This window comes from Onychomys torridus, chromosome 3, assembly GCF_903995425.1.
Source record: "Onychomys torridus chromosome 3, mOncTor1.1, whole genome shotgun sequence".
NCBI classification, from domain to species: domain Eukaryota; kingdom Metazoa; phylum Chordata; class Mammalia; order Rodentia; family Cricetidae; genus Onychomys; species Onychomys torridus.
In genome coordinates this window covers 107,278,884-107,295,273 of record NC_050445.1, presented here as the reverse complement: position 1 = coordinate 107,295,273, position 16,390 = coordinate 107,278,884, and the positions used below count along the sequence as shown (strand labels likewise).

The 16,390-nt window shown below is 51.3% G+C and overlaps 1 protein-coding gene across 2 annotated transcripts in view; it reads left to right on the top strand.

Moving 5' to 3' along the window:
• Positions 1-16,390, top strand: part of Slc6a6 (solute carrier family 6 member 6) — a 72,105-nt gene that overhangs the window by 29,812 nt on the left and 25,903 nt on the right. For both annotated transcript variants that reach the window (XM_036180535.1, XM_036180534.1), the window contains 3 exons: positions 10,528-10,767; positions 12,052-12,186; positions 13,391-13,625. In XM_036180535.1, coding sequence (XP_036036428.1) covers positions 10,539-10,767; positions 12,052-12,186; positions 13,391-13,625 — 599 coding nt within the window. In that variant the 5' untranslated portion in view covers positions 10,528-10,538. The remainder of the gene's footprint in view (positions 1-10,527; positions 10,768-12,051; positions 12,187-13,390; positions 13,626-16,390) is intronic.

Sequence of the window (16,390 nt, the reverse complement as noted above, 5' to 3'; positions counted from 1 at the left end):
GGAAGCCGCTGGGACTCTGGTGGGAGGGATGACAGCACAGGCTGGTGATGTGGTGGCTGTTACTGCCTGGTGAGGGTTCTGTTCAGTACTCTTGAATGGTCTAGTGTCCCTGGTCAAGGGCACTCGAGCCAAGGTGTGGGGTGTGAGAAAGCATCCTGTGGAGGTGGTCGGCTTCTGGAAGTAGGGACAGGGAAGCAGGCACAGCTTCCCCTTTGCTCAGAACGAGGGTGGTTCTGGGTAGGTGATTGCTTCTGCTGTGCTTTTAGGTCAGAGTCTGATTGGGCTTTGGTGCTTGGAAGGAAGGAAGGCTGTCCTTCCTGTGGGACACTGAGGGAGGGGAGTATTTACAAATAACACACGGTGCCTAGACATCACGCCCACTGCACAGAGTGGGTAAGCCTAGGCTCAAGGGCTGTGGCTTGTCTGAGGCCACCTAGCAGAGCATACACTGCCTGCTCTCCACGAAGCCATGACTTCAGGCCATATGGATGACAACTTTAGGGGCTCTGCTTCCCTTTCATACAGAGGACACAGGATGCAGCCTTGGGCTTCTGTAGCTTGAAATTGGGGAGGTTTGTAGAAGTGGCAAAGGCCTCCAGAAATAATCCTGGACTCCACAGTGCCTGCCCCAGGACCCTGGTGCCCCACCCCCACCACAAGAGGCCCAGGTCCCTGATGCTGGGGAAGTGACGCTGTTGGAGGTGAATGACAGCCCTGTGGCTGGGTGAGTCAGTGCCAGGAGCCGATGCCTGCTGACTCACCCTCCCCTGGCTCCTCAGCTGAGGGGGAGGAGAAAGTGGGAGGAGCAGAGCTGCCCCTTCAGAGCCAAGAGCATGTCCACCTAGGAACTAAAGGAGACAGGTGGTTGGCCAAGTCAGGAGCCAGGCGTCCCTGCAGCCTTCTTTGTGTGTACAAAGCCTTCAGGTGCGCACACCCGGCTCTGCTTCTAAGACAGGCCCAGAGCACCCAGGAGACACCATGGTGTGGTCAGGCCTCCCTACTTCCTCCTCCCTTTCCCCCTACTTTTCTTCACTCCTTCATCTGTCTCTCCCCTCCTTCTTGCCCTCCCTTCTCCTCTCCCTCTTCCTCCCCCCACCTCCTCCTCCTGCCTAGCTTTGTTACCACAAGCTGAAGCTCTGCTGAATGGCGTTTGGTAACTAGGTTACTCCCCCACCCCCCAGCCCCCAACCTGGGCTTTGGGTGTCTCCCTCAGAGGGAAGGGATCTTCCCGGTACCCCCCTCTTTGCAGCCTCTTTTACCTCAGAAGCCCTCGTGCCTTTCCTCTGAACTTCCCATCATTTTTGTGTTGTTTTAATAAAATGTGCTTTCCCACTGTCTCTGATTTTAGGGAAACAATGGGATGACCCTGTAACCAGACCAAACAAGTACATGACAGGCAGGTGACAGATGGGGCTTTGTGTCCACACAGCCACCTCCTGCCACCAGGGAGAACTACCACTCTGAGCCAGGCCTGGGAGTCACGTTTTGTAGAAGGGGGGGCGGGGGGGGGGGACTCTGTGCTTTGCAGAGCTCAGCTTCCTCTCTGGAGTCTGGTGCTAGCCCTGCACTTGGAGACGGTGTCTTCTTATATCACCAGCGGTGGACCTCCGACCGGAAGGAAGGAGGTCAGCTACCATCGGTCCTTTGCATGCAAAGGCAGACGCCCTCCACCTATCCCATGAGTGGCTCAGCTCAGGAAGGCAGCAGGTAGCTCCAGGGTGTTGGGTTAAATGACCAGAAAGTCACACAACCCTCCAAGCAGACCCTTCAGACCCTCTTCCTGAGCTGGAAGGAAGACTGGCCAGGGACTCAGGGAAAGCTGGGGCTTGTAAATAAAAGGGTTTTAGCCATCAGTGGGTCAGTGGGGAAACTCAGTATAAACCTCTGTTTAAACCTAGCCTGGAGGTCTTGTGCCTACAGGCACTGGCATCCTCTGGTCACTGTCTATTTACCAGGTCTAATATAGCTATTTTTAAAATTTGACTTATTTGTTTGTGTTGTCAAGACAGTGTCTCACCATGTAGCTCTGGCTGGACCAGAACTCACTATGTGGTCCAGGCTGGCCTCAAACTCACAGATTCACCTACCTCTGCCTCCTGAGTGCTGGGATTAAAGGTGTGTGCCATCACACCTGGCTTATTATCTTTTTTTTTTTTTTTTAAGGATTTAACTATTAATTATGGGTGTTTTGCCTTCGTGCATGTCTGCACCACGTTCTTGCAGTACCTGCAAAGGCCAGAGGACAGCGTCAGATTGAGCCACTGTGTGGGTGCTGGGAATGAGACCCAGGTCCTCTGGAAGAACAGCTGGTTCTCTTAACCACCAAGTCACCCTTCCAGGTCCTGGAATGGCTGACTTTGTGTACACTTCCCCCTCTCTCAGAACTCTATTCCCCTGGATCCTCTAGCTAGAACTTGACTTGATGGCACTATGGTGGAAAGCATGGACTGTCTGGATATAAATCCCAGCTGTGTGTGGCTACAAACAGAACCGACCTCACCCTATCTGCTTGCCCCTTGTAAGCTGGTAAAAGGCATAATTCAGTTTGGCAGGTCCCATCTGGAGGTCCCCCGGGTCCTCTGGGTGAAGATGTGGAGCAAGAGCGTTCCTGGTCTGGGCCTCAGCGCCCGTCCTGTGCTTCAGAGGGTGGGATTGCAGCCAGATTAGAAGTGGGATGCTGAGCCCCAAGTAGACAGGCACCCTGGGCAGAGATGGCGAGCTAAGCTAATGCTCCAGCTGTTCACTTTCATTCTGATGAGGGCACTGCTGCTCATTGCTTTGTGCTCTGCCCAGTGAAACCACCAGCTTCCTGGCTGACCCCATGGGGATAAGCCATCGGGGCTCAAGCCCAACCTTGCCAGTATACCCTGCCCTTCACTGGGCCTTTGTTGGCTGAGCTGGGCCAGTGGTCTGACCAAAGTGGGCCTGGCTGGGCCATGCCCCTTCTTCTCTGTGTTTGGAGCACAGGGGTTAGAGAAGTTGGAAAAGGTACTACAGTCCAATTCTCTTGAGACACCGTGGAGGATATGGGCCCAGGGGATCCCAGTCCCAGAGGCACCTTTGGTGGCGGGAGCCTAGATCTGCCCATCCTCCCTGGTCCCGGCTCTTCTATTCTGCCTTTGCCTGCCAGACCCCTGGAGATGGCTCAGTTGTCACGCTTGACTTAGCCTCTTTGCAGAAATAGATTACCAAAGGATGAAGGCCATGTGATCCAATTAAATGATTAAATCAGTTAAAGGTGTACTTTATAAAAAAAAGGCTTTAAAAAAATAATTTCTCCTTTAAAAAAAAATTTTTTTTTTGAGCTAGTCACATGTAGTCCAGGCTAACTTCAAACTTACTGTGTAACTGAGGTTGACCTTGAACTCCTGATCCTGGTGCTTCCTCCCCAAAGCTGAGGTTCCCAGCCAGTGCCAGCACCCTGGGTCTTGTGTTTTCTTTATAGAAACGTCTACCTTGCTCAGAGGGCAGAGAACATTGTTAACCCGGCTCACTTAATCCAGTGGTGCTTGTTAGATACTTCTTAGAGCCAAGGATGGAACCTGAGCAGAACAGCGGACCCTTGGCAGACAATTCTAGTGGATCCTAGTCCACTAGACATCACTGATGGATCCCAGCCCTCCTTCTCAGACATCACTGATGGATCCCAGCCCTCCTACTCAGACATTACTGATGGATCCCAGCCCTCCTACTCAGACATTACTGATGGATCCCAGCCCTCCTACTCAGACATTACTGATAGATTCCAGCCCTCCTGCTCCTTGCACCTATATGTTTGCTATTAAGTCTGTGGAGACTTGGTTCAAGTGAACCTCTTTTGATCTGTGAGATGTTCTTGATGACTAGAGGCAGGCCCCTGTGCACAAGGCCCCCCATCACAGTCCCATGATCCCTGGTTCAGCCTGTCACATCACGTGGCCCTTCACTTCCCTGTTTGCCCTGGAGCTTGGTTCCCTTATTTGTCAGCTGGCGCAGTGGCCTTCAGCTGGTTTTTAATTTTGTAAAATTGCATCTAGTGAGTGTAAGTGGGCTTGTGTGTGCACTGATCACACCGCTCATGTGTAAGTCAGAGGACAACCTGCAGGAGGCAGTTGGCTCCTTCCATCCTGGGGGTGCCACATCTAGGAATTGTGGCAAAGCACTTTTGCCCACTCACTGAGCCATCTCATCAGCCTGTAGCTGGCTTCTTAAAGGCACTGAGCCCCATTTTACTCGTGAACTTGTAGAGACTGCTTCCCTAGACTGTCATACCTGGTTGGGAACATGGGCTTTGGAGGTTTGGACAGGCTTAGGAGCCATTCACAGCTCAAGTGTGCATTGTGTGGCCATGGCCAAATGACCTTCACCTCTCCAGGCCGTGCCATCAGCAAAAGCAAGACGATGAAGGCACCTTTGGAGGGAGTACACTAAAAGAATGCCTGGAAGAACTTAGCAGAGTGCTAAGGAAACATGGTACTATTAAATGCAGCTCTCTTTCTTTTCCTTTCTAATTTTCATCACCATTATTTTTTATGAGGATGGTGGTTTTGCCTGCACGTCTGTATGTGTGCCTGGTGCCAACAGAGGCCAGAGGAGGGCATCAGATTCCCTGGAACTGAGTTTCACATAGTTGTGAGCCACCATGTAGATGCTGGGAATCAAACCTGGGTCCTCTGAAAGAGCAGCCTGTTCTCTTAGCCATCGAGCCATCTCTCCAGACTATATTTGCTTATTTTATTTTTATTTTTTGAGACAGGGTTATGCTTTGTAGACCAAGTTAGTCTCAAATGCTGCAATCTTACTGTTTCAACCTCCCAAATGCGGGAGTTACAGGCATGGGCCACCATGCAGGGCATATGTATACATACATACATACATACATACATATGTGTGTGTATGTACACACATATATTTTTTAGTTCTATTTTATTTTTTTGTTTTTCAAGACAAGGTTTCTCTGTGTGTGGCCCTGGCTGTCCTGGAACTTGCTCTGTAGACTAGGCTGGTCTTGAACTCACAGAGATCTGCCTGCCTCTGCCTCCCAAGTGCTGGAGGCTGCGGCAAGTGCTTTTATCCACTGAGCCATCTCTCTAGCTCCAACATGAGGTTTTCAGATGCATATTTGTCATGGAATGGCTATATCAAACCAACTGTCTTACGTACTTACATTATGGAAAGAATACTGAAAATCTGTAATTCTCTTGACAGTTTTCAAATATATACTTATTGTTATTATTCATTGTAGTGTGGTAAGAGCTCTCAAGTGTATTCCAATGAGGAAACTGAGGTACGGAGACGTTGTTACTTGCCTGGGTCACGAAGCATCATTATGGCCTCCTCATGGAGGCTCATGCCTACTGGCTCTAGTGAACAGAGCAAGGGCAGGAGGGAGGACAGGGGTCTAGCCACAGACTCGCCCCTGCAGGGGCTCTTCAGGCCAAGGTGTCTCCACATGTGCCATGGGTGTGTGACCCATCTCCTGCCCCAGTTTTGAGAGCTGCTCACACTGAATACAGAATGCCTCATTCCTCCTGCGGAGGCTCCCTAAGAGACAACCAATCTCTCACCAAGCTCTCTGTGAGGACAAGCTGTGTGCTAGGCACTGGGGTGGGCTGGGGACAAGTACAAGAGGAAACAGACACGTGCCTGCCTCCTTGATAAGGGATCCTGGATGGTGAGGACAGCATCAATGAGATTTTAATCATTTCTAGGAGGGGTCGTTGATTGACGTTAAGGTTCTGCAGGCACTAACTGCTTGAGACTTGGAGGACAGAGGCAAATTCGTTGGGGAGGCAGGGACAACTGAAATCATCTTCAAGAACTGCCTGGCTGGTGCATGGATGTCTGAAGGCCAGAGAGGCTACACAGACTTTGAGAGGAAGGCAGGCAGGAGCCGTGTCTCTGAGTGTCCAGTCTGTGGGCTCTGTTCTTAGGCAGGTCACTTCTCTGACCCAGCACCCTATCTATGCACAGTAGATCTTTCTGATCTGTACTCTGCTGTGGATATAAAGCAAGATGGGGGTTCTGGCTCCATCTGCCCTGGCCCCTGTGTGTGGCCTGAGGCAGGCCACCCCTTCTCTGCTTGTACCCCTGCTTCTGCTGTGTGGGAACATGTTAAGTCTCTGTGGGCTGTGGAGCCGCTCAGTGGTAGAGCATTTGTGTGGCGTGTGCGAGGCCTTGGGTTCAGACCCCAGAACTACATTAGCCTTGTGTGATGATGCCGATCTGTAATTCCAGCACTTCGGAGGGGAAGGTAGAGGCAGGAGGATCAGAAGTTCAAGGTCATCCCTCCTATTTGTGAGTTCAAGGCCAGCCTGGGATATATGAGACACTGTCTTCCCTCTTGCGCACCTCCCTTCCTGGCACCTCCCTTCCTGGCCTCCTCACCTCTTACCACCCCCCCCCCCCCACCCCAAAGACTGACAGAATAGGAGACTGTTCTGAAATAGTTTAGCCTAGGTACTAAAAAAAATATGATGTTTTAAAACTGCCCAGAGGGTACAAAAGTTTATCTTGTAAACCCACAATGTCACTGGCACCAGGGTCAACCGGGCTATGTAGGTGGCAAAAACTTGCCTGGTGATCTTTAAGCAAGCTAGCATTTAAGCACAGCTGGATCTGGATCTGGCTGCTGCCCCTGGAAAAGGAACAGTGATTTCAGCTGTATGAGGAGGAACATTTCAGCCTGGAGCCTGTAACTCCAGGCAATTGTAATCACCTGTAGCTGTGGTAATCACAAGGAAGATCCCAGAGTGAGAAATAAGCATCTTCTCCACTGTAGAACAACCCTGGGCCCTGAGCCAAGAGAAACTGCTCCTGCCTTTTAGAGAAGCAGGCTGCTGGCAGCTGATGTGAAGGGACCCACTGTGCTATGCTGAGGCCACTTGGTCGCCATGGGGGTAGACTGGACTAACTGGGAGTCTATAGAGGTGGACCCTTGGGAGGGTGTCACAAGAAGTCAGGCTGGGCCAGCAGAGGGCAGGCAGAGGCAAAGGCCTCAGGGTCTCTCTGATACTGGCTCGTTCCAGTGACCTTAGAGTTGGCTGGGCCTTGCTCATGTCTCACTGAGTGGGATAAAAGCCTTGCCCACCCTGGGGTTGGTAATAATGACACCAGCTGTTATTAGGGAGTGCTTGCTATGTGCCACATGCTATGTACCCCCTCATTTCTCTGCACCCCATGCCAGGCACTACCACTCTGCAGATGAGACTATTTATTGAAGACCAGAGAGGCTGAGTGCCTTGCCTAAGATCCTTCAGCCCCTTTAAGTGGCTCCCAGCCCCTCAGTCAGGGCTCACATCACCAAGCTACTACAGGGCCAGGAGCAGCTGTGTAGGGAGTGGGAGAAGCCAGAGCGTTTCTGTGGGGCTGTTCCACATGGGGATGGGGGAGGCGCAGAATAAGGGTTTGTAATGGTCTTGCTTGGGATCTGAGAGGACCAGGGATTGGAGAGGGTCTTGTGTTTCCCTCTAGCAATGGACTGAGAGCTAGGGTCCATTATGAATGTGATTTTTTTTTTTTTTTTAAGCTGCCTTCAGCTGCTGCATGAGAATAGGCTGGGGGGCAGCAGAGCGCCAAGGAGACCTATGGGGAGGCTGCTGTAGATGCCTCCTGCGCTAGGGGCTGCTGGCTGAGAGGTTGCCATGGTGACAGGGACGTGGGGGTGGATGCCAAGAATGTGCCGAGTAGATCTGCAGGTCTTGCTGGAATGGTATATTGCAGGGCCACTGGTCAGGCACATGTGAGGGGCTTGGAACGAGAATCCAAGAGGGAAGAAGGACAGGGTGCCTGTATCTCTGCAGGGCCTTCTCTGGACCTGGGGAAGTCTGAGGCTTGGGGGAATGCCCTCCCTAGATGGTAGCCCTGTGATTTGCAGCCAACCTGAGGGTTGGAGGTGATGCTGAGGCAGGACTACTGGGCTCTGAGTTCTCCAAAGGCAAATGAGAACTTTTTGGTTCTTGGACCACACTCTCACAGGGAGGAGAGGGGATGGTGAAGGAGGATCACACTCCTGGGTGGAATGATTGAAGAGACCCACAGAGACCTCGCAGCACCAGGTACAGGACAGGCACTACACTGCCTCACTCAGGCCCCCAGCCATCATGGTTCAGCCTCAGGCAGCATGATGATAGATGGAGCCCTTAGAGTATACAGGGATAGATTCCTCCTGGAGCAAAGCAGAATCTAAAAAACTCCAGTTTTTGCTCCCTTTCCATTTTTCTAGAGAGTTCTGAGTAGAGAGTGGTTAGCAGTTCTGGGAGTCCAGACCGTAGAACCAGGGCTGTCAGGGCAGCGAGCCTTTAGGGCATTAGAGTCTGGCTCCTCATAGGACCAGCCTTGGCCAGTAGCTGCCTGTGAGGCGAAGGGACCCTTGTCCCCCTTCCCTCCCGAGTGCTGGAGGCTTTCCCTTCTCCTCCTCCTTAGTTTCAAAGCTAGGCTGACCTTGTGAAGTCTTCCCAGCCCCAAGGATTGAGACGTGTCCAAAGGGTGGGTCAGCCCTTCTCAGTTGGAGGCTCCAGATCATTCTTGAGCGGACCCTTCCCTGGGAGGGAGTGGAGTCCCACATCCTCCAATTATGCGCCCACCGCAGGCCACAATGAGCTGTTCAGATAACCATCGGGGGCTGCTGACCTGCTGCAGGAACAATGCTGGCTGCTGAGCTGTTTTCACAGTGGCCACGGGCCTGCTGGGCCATGCGGGGCCCCGGGGGAGCCACAGAGAAAGGCCATGCGGATGCTCCCCCAGACAGAGGAAGGACTCCGGGGGCTGCCCGGTGGCTCCAGGAAGCCTTTCTTGGTCTGCTCACTGCCTGATAGCAAAACAATTGGGGTCCTCCACCCCAAGCCTGCCAGTGAGAGGAAGGAGGTGTGGGGGAAGTGGGGTTATTGAGCTTCTGGGCCTCTGCTCCTTGCAAAGTCCCCCCCTCCCCCCGGGGATCTGGCATGTCACTTCTTTATACCCTAATGTCTCTGGTAGCCGCTCTGGACCTTAGTGCAAGGTCTCACTATGTCTCCCTTGGCACTGAGGTTCTGTGGGTGCAGCAGCACTTTCCAGATGCCCTACTGTGTGCCGGACTTTGGACAGGTCCTTATCTCCATAAACCTCTGGTCTGGTCATGGAAGAGACCGCCAGCTGGGAAGTGTGTGCACACCAGGGCAGTTGGTGCTCAGGTAGGGGTTCGCTGTGGGAAGCCAGATTGCAGCCAAGCAGGTGAAGGCGCTCTCCTAGAGGGCCTGAGCTGGGAACAGCACACTTTTTTAAAAAATCTATTTCTGTGGGTGTTCTCATGAGGAGCACAGACCCTGTGTGCTCTGCCCTTCCAGTGTGGTAAGAGGACTTGAAAATTTCCATTTTTCTCTGAAATCTGTATTTCAGTGTCAGCTATTCACTTGGATCGTGGAGACAAACAAGGTGTGTCCTAGGCTTTGTGACTACCTTTGTTGTCCCTCGTTTTATTCTGCAGATAGGGAAACTGAGGCTCAGAAGAGAGCAGGGAGGGCTATTAGCTCTGCCCGTCTCCCCAGCTCATCCCTACCCTGCAGCTCTCTGCCAGGCTGTATGTGAACTCTTGCTTTTGTGTCCTTTGATGACATATGTGGATGGTGACCACCACAGGATGTGACAGTACCTCTCAGCTAAGCTCCAGAGACACACGGAGATGCTAGGAGAAGATGATGAACATCAGCTGGTACAACCCTCTACCTAGGATAGAGGCCGAGCAGGAGGGTGACCCTGAGCTGTGCCAGGCTTAGGAAGCCTCCTTCTGTCCAAGCCCATCTGGGAAACAGAAAGCAAGACACCTGCTTGCTAGGGTCTGTGGGTTTAGCCAGGATTCAACAGGACTGAAGAATGGATCGTAAGTAGCAAGCCCTGGTTCACAGTCTGGGGATGGGACCCAGGCTTTCCTCACTCATATCCCACACTTACTCTGCCCTGGCGTCATATCCTCAGCTGCCACAAGCATCCTTGTATAACTCTGCATAAGAAAGCCTTGTTTTGTTTTCCTGCTACATATGGATTCGGTCGTTGTCCATTTTCTATACCCTGATGGTGAAGCCTGTTTCCCTGTATAGTGTCCTGTGTGGCCAACGCCATCTTCTGCTTCGCTTTTTCACCTGGGAGCAGGTGCCTCCTGTAGGTCAGGCCCCACACTAGGCTCTGTGTGGAGGTGTAACTGAGACGTGTGTTGCTGTCTTCTGTGTAGACCAAATTGGAAATGTCTGTTGGTGTGGAGAGTGGCAGATAGCCTCTCCTTTGGAAGATGTCAGGAACTGCCTGCCCAGGGTACACAGACTGAATGAAATTTGACGTTTGGGGACAATCTTGGGCCACCAGTGCTTCTGTTTAGCTGGTGCCTGGGAAATGGAGCCTGTTGCTTCTATAGGTTGCAAGTGTTTCATACCTGAATTTTTGAGATCCTTGGAGTCTGAGTGGCTTCTATGGTGGGGACTCTTGTGTGGAAGCCCCCGCTGCAGCCTGGGGAGGTAGGAACTGGTCCTAAGTCACTGGGATAGGCCTCATCATCCACATTGGTTCTGCCTCCCCTAGAAAACGAGGAAATGGCCACCAAAGAGAAGCTGCAATGTCTGAAAGACTTCCACAAAGACATCCTGAAGCCTTCGCCAGGGAAGAGCCCAGGCACACGGCCTGAGGATGAGGCTGAGGGGAAGCCCCCTCAGAGGGAGAAGTGGTCCAGCAAGATTGACTTTGTGCTGTCTGTGGCCGGAGGCTTCGTGGGTTTGGGCAACGTCTGGCGTTTCCCGTACCTCTGCTACAAAAATGGTGGAGGTGAGTCTGGGTCAAACTAAAGGCTGGGGTCAGAGTGTGAGAGATCTTTTCCTATTCTGTGAACTTCTCCAGGCCAGGTATACCCTGCCTCAACTGCACCTCAGACACAGGGTCAGCATGCCTGAGTACAGGGGTGTCAGCCTCTGGCTAGGTTACCTTCTGGAGCACCCTCCCTCACCCTCTCTGATCTCCTGGTTTGTCCTGTCTGACCCATGCCCCCTCCATCTCAGACATTCATGCCCTCTATTCCTCCATTCCACCACCTCTGAGCTCACAGCCTTCTCTTTTAGCATCTTTGATACTGATTTTGCTTTTTAACCCTATGTATTCCCAAAAGCTAGTTCTGTCTTTCAGTAAATGACACATCAGTATCATTTGCCATACTGCAAAGGGGGGGAGGGAGCGGAGGAGATCCATGAAGGTATTTTAGCTATGGTGGGTGGAGTGGGGGGTTTGGGTTGGATTTTTGTGTGGGCTGTGTCTCCTCCTCTGAGAGAGCCCTCTTGGGTGTCAAAGTTAGACAGCCAGCTCCAGCCTAGAGATGTTCTCCCTGGTGCAGAGCGGGGCCAGAGGAGAATAATGTAGGTGGCGACCACCTGCCATGTGACTGTAAAGGTGGGCATACTTCCTGCTGCCATGGTAAGAGGGCTGCTTTTGGGGGACCCTCCTCTTAGCACCTGGTTTCTTGACCTCATTAGGTATCAGACACCCTGGGAACTCTGATGAGTATCCTAGATGCTCCCTAGAACAAAGCAGATAGCCTAGACCCAAGGTGCCCATAATTTCACAGGGCTTATGGACCTGCTGAAGCCATTGGTGTATGCAGGTAGGACTACCCGCTTCAGATACTGTGTTCCCTGTCTCCCTGGCACCCACCACTAGCTGGAGGGTCCATCTCCTGCCTTCCACCCCACCCGTGTCTGAACCTTCCTGGCCACTGGTGCAGGCTGGCCTGTGGCAGATGAGTGAAGTTCCAGCTGGAGGTAGTGTTGTACGTGGTAGTGTGTACCTAGCAGACTCAGCCACTTCTATTGGGAAGGATACTGTGGAGAAGGCAGGCATAGGCACCAGCCTGGTGGCTTGAAGAACCTAGTAGATTTGCAGATTAGTGAGTGGGGCCAGTGGGCAGGCCTGGAGAATCTTCAATGGAGTCTGAGTCTGGCCTCCATGCTTACATCCCTCATTCCTCGGATACCTTTGGTTGGGAAGGCTTGAGAGTGAGTACCTTCCTGGCCATGCTGTGATAGTCACAGCTTCACCCTGTCCCCTCTGCTCTCTTGGCAGGTGCTTTCCTCATACCGTATTTTATTTTCCTGTTCGGGAGCGGCCTGCCTGTGTTTTTCCTGGAGGTCATCATAGGCCAGTACACCTCAGAAGGGGGCATCACCTGCTGGGAGAAGATCTGCCCCTTGTTCTCTGGTGAGTATGTAGCTGGTGTCAGCTGGGTCTGTATGCATCAAGTCCACCAGGTTTTAGTGACACCTCCTGTCTTCTGTGTTTATCACATCTCCTCACGTGTATCAGTGCCAGATGCAGGGCCGCAGCATGTTGTGATGTCACTATCACCAAGAGGCAGGGGGAAGGGAGATGTGGCAGGCTCCTGGCTGCTCAGAAAGCCCCCTTTGGGCCACCTCTATGAGTAAGTGAGCTGGCAGCTCTCTGAAAATGCAGCAGTCTGGGGGACAGGCTGGCTTCAGGCCTCACTTCCTCCTCTCCTTGGGGTGGTTTTAGGGAAATCATCGACCCTTACTTTCTTCATCTAGAAAACAGTGTTCTCACTCTCTAGAGTTACTGTCAGAACAGAACGACAGTCATGTCTGAGTGTTTCATGTGTGTGGCCAGCACTCTTGATGGTGGCTCCATTATGTGCTTGGTACTTAGTGTATACTTGGAGCAATCACTACTGTGATTGAGTGGGAGGAGTGGGAATATGAGCCCTTCCTTTACTCACCCACATAAATGTTTACTACTTTCTGCTTCCACTCAATAATTAGGCCCTCCACCTCCATTTCTTCCATCTATCCAGCCTCCCAACCAACCACCATATATATGCACACATATCAAGAGTTACACTATATATTCATATATTTATAACATGGATATTCAAGTATGAATGTAAAGTTTGTTCATTTAGCTCTGCATCCATCCATCCATGTTTCCATCATCCATCCATCCATCCATGTTTCTATCCATCCATCCATCCATCCATCTCTGTTTCCATCCAGCCATCCACATTTCCATCTATCCATCCACCCATGTTTCCCTCCATATTTTCATTTATCTAGTCATCTATCTATCCATCCATCTCTATTCTTGCCCATCCTTCCATATTTCTATCTACCCATCTATGTTTCTATTTGCTTGTCCATATTTCTATCCATCTGGCCATCTATATTTCTATCCGTCCATTTTTATAGAAAAATCCATCCATCTGTCCATCCTTGTTTCTGTCCACTCAGCTGACATCCAACTGCACAATCATTGTCTTATCTCTCCTTCTTTCATTCTGTGATCCATCCAGCCGCCATTTCTCCAACCATTCATTCACATGTCCTTTCGTGACCAGTGCCCCCCAGTTGAATGTGCCTTCTTTTTGACATGTGTCCATTTTGCTTGCCCACAGGCATTGGCTACGCATCCATCGTCATTGTGTCCCTCCTGAATGTGTACTACATTGTCATCCTGGCCTGGGCCACATACTACCTGTTCCAGTCCTTCCAGAACGAGCTTCCCTGGGCCCACTGCAACCACAGCTGGAACACCCCACATTGCATGGAGGACACCCTGCGTAAGAATGAGAGTCTCTGGGTCGCCATTAGCACCACCAACTTCACCTCACCTGTCATCGAGTTCTGGGAGTAAGTAAGGCCATGTCATGGGAAGGAGGAGGGGCCTGGGCAGGTCTAGCAGGGATGGGATCTTCATCTTGATTGTAGGAGACCCTGTCTCTGGAGGGAAGGAAGACACACAGTTCCATACCTCCATGCCTTTGTCTCATACAAGATGGAGTTGAATCCTGGTTTACCACCTAATGGCTATTTGACTTTTTAGGCAAGTCACCCCACTGCCCTTTGAGCCTTAGTTTATCTGTCAAGTGAGGAAAATGTAGAGTTCTTATTCCATGGGATTCCTGGGAGAGAATTTCCTCCAAATATAGGTGAATATGTGTTTGAAAATTACAATTTTCTTAATGTATTTTGGGGGAAACATTGATATCCCAGAGAAAAACACACTTATGTAGTTATTCAAATGAAAATGTGAGTTGATAGTAAAACTATGTATTAGTTAGTTAGCTCTTACATGTAACAACCATTCCCAAACATGATGGTTTTAATTAAGTACTATTTGTTGAGCTCACGACTAATTGGTGCCAGTTTGGGTTGTAGCTCAGTTTGGTAGGTCTGCTCTTGGGCTTCTGCATGTGTCTGTGGGTCACTCTTTTGTGGCTGGCCTCACAGTGGAGAGGGGGTTAGGAGTGAATGGCTTATGTGGTCTCACCACTCAGTCTTTCCCCATTTTGGCTTGTCATAGACAGCTCTAGTGCAACAGACAGTCAAGCCCCAGCATGTGAACAGCATGTAGATAGCTCCTTGTGTTAATGGCATTTGGGGAACTCATGAGCGTGTGTTCCAGGACAACAGTTCCTGGAAGCTGATAAGAAACCCTGGTGTGCATCACTTCCCTTATAAGCACATGCTCTTAACTCGGGGTGCTCAGTCAGGGACAGCCTCTCACTTCTGGAAATGACTGAGATGAGGCCCCATGTGCAGCAGAGAACCAAGGCAGAGGAAGGCCTGTCCCTGACTCCCAGGAGATGAGATTCTCTCTCCTTAGTGGACAGTGGCTGCCTTTGAGGTGCTGCCCTACTTCAAGAAAGCTAAACTCGGGGCCATCGAGGGAGCTGCACTGCGGTTTCTATAAGGATGGGTCAGCTATTCTTACTTGTAGGAGCTGGTCTTTCTTACTTGTAGGAGGTTGTGGTCTTACTTGGGTGGCCTGTGCCATGCCTGAGTCTTTTGTACTCTATCCACAGGCAGGGCCCTGGGCTTTGGGGACTTTGGGTCTCCTAATGTGTGTATTTTCCACTAGCAAAACAAAAGGGGCCATTGAAAGCATGTTCCCCACCCTTCAGAGAGCTGAGATTTTAAACAAAGGAATATTGGCATTTCACTCTTTTCCCTTGAAGGGCCCAAGGCCACACGCTCTGGCCTTTCTGTACTGTTTTTGGCATGGCTTGGGTACCAGGGCATCCCCCCCTCCCCCCTGGACTTGTGGCACCTGGCCAGCCTCTAAGCTATCTGCCAAACCTCATTACCTTCTAAGTTTGAGCCTTCATTCTGCCACTTCTGTCTTGGGCAGATGTGGTTTCCTTTCCGGGCCTCAGTGTCCATACCTGGGATGATCCTAGTACTGGCCTAGGGGCTATACCACAGCCCCAGCTGGATGAGTTCCTGCGTGGCCACCCTGAAAAGCTGTCCCTTCACTTCAGGACACTGTTCATACGGGTCGTCATTGTGGTTAAGCATCCTTTCTGGGGGGTGGGGGGCACTTTGAATCTGTATGTGGTCCCCTCAAATGTCCCCAGGTTCTGATGGCAAGGGAGTCATGCTCTTTTTGCCTTTGCCTGGCACCTGTCATTGTGACATGAAGCTCTTGGAAGACGTCTGCTCAGTGCCCTTGCCTTCTCCTTAGATACGCCCAGCCTGACTCTATTCCAGCACCTTGTGTTCTAGAGGCCTTGCGCAAAGCACTTGGCCTTTGTTTCTCATCAGGAGAGCCCAGAGACTTTAGGAAAATGCCTGGTTCCACAGGCTTTGTTGCAGGCATGGTGTCTGTGGATATGTTGTGCCCAAGGAGTGCTGGCTTCTGCCCACACTGGCCTGCACAGGCTCTTGTCCTGACTTTGAGTTCTACAGGAACCTCTGAGAATACCTTGGTATTCACAGAACCTGAGCCTGGGGTCCACTGAGCAGAGCTGCAAAGCAGGCTGAGGTGAGGCCCCAGGGCAGCCTCCTGCTGAGCCTGTGTGTAGAGGTACGGTGGGCAGGAGCAAGTCTATAGGGCTATAGGGCTTCCTGCTTCTAAGAAACCCCCTCCCTTGTCTTGGGCTTGAAACAGGGATACAGAAGGTGAAAGGGTGGGTGCAGTGAGCTGTGCCGACACAAAGCCGCCTCCTCCTCCTCCTCCTCCTCCATTTAATTTACTTTAGGAGGGTTGAGGTATGCACATCATGACGTGTGTGGAGGTCAAAGGACAGCTATGTCCAGCCAGTTCTTCCCTTACGTTTTTACATGAGTTCCAGGGACTGAATTCAGGTCATCAGAGTCAATGGCAAGTGCTTTTTTATCCAGCCAGCCCTCTTGCTGGACCCTGAAGTTTCTTAAGTAGGGAGAAGAGTAGCCACTGTGGGAAATTCTTCCACCCATTTCCTGTGCAGTTCATTGGCCCTCCGTCATGCATTCAGAATCTAGCGACCCCCCTGTGCACACCACATCCCTTGAGGGACTCCTAAATATGCAGGTAAAGGACACTCATTGGCTTCTTGCTTACTCCCTCCCTGCCTTTTCCTTGAAGCTCTGGTCCATCCCTGGCTCAGAGCTTTGTTTTGCTTTTCCCACACTGT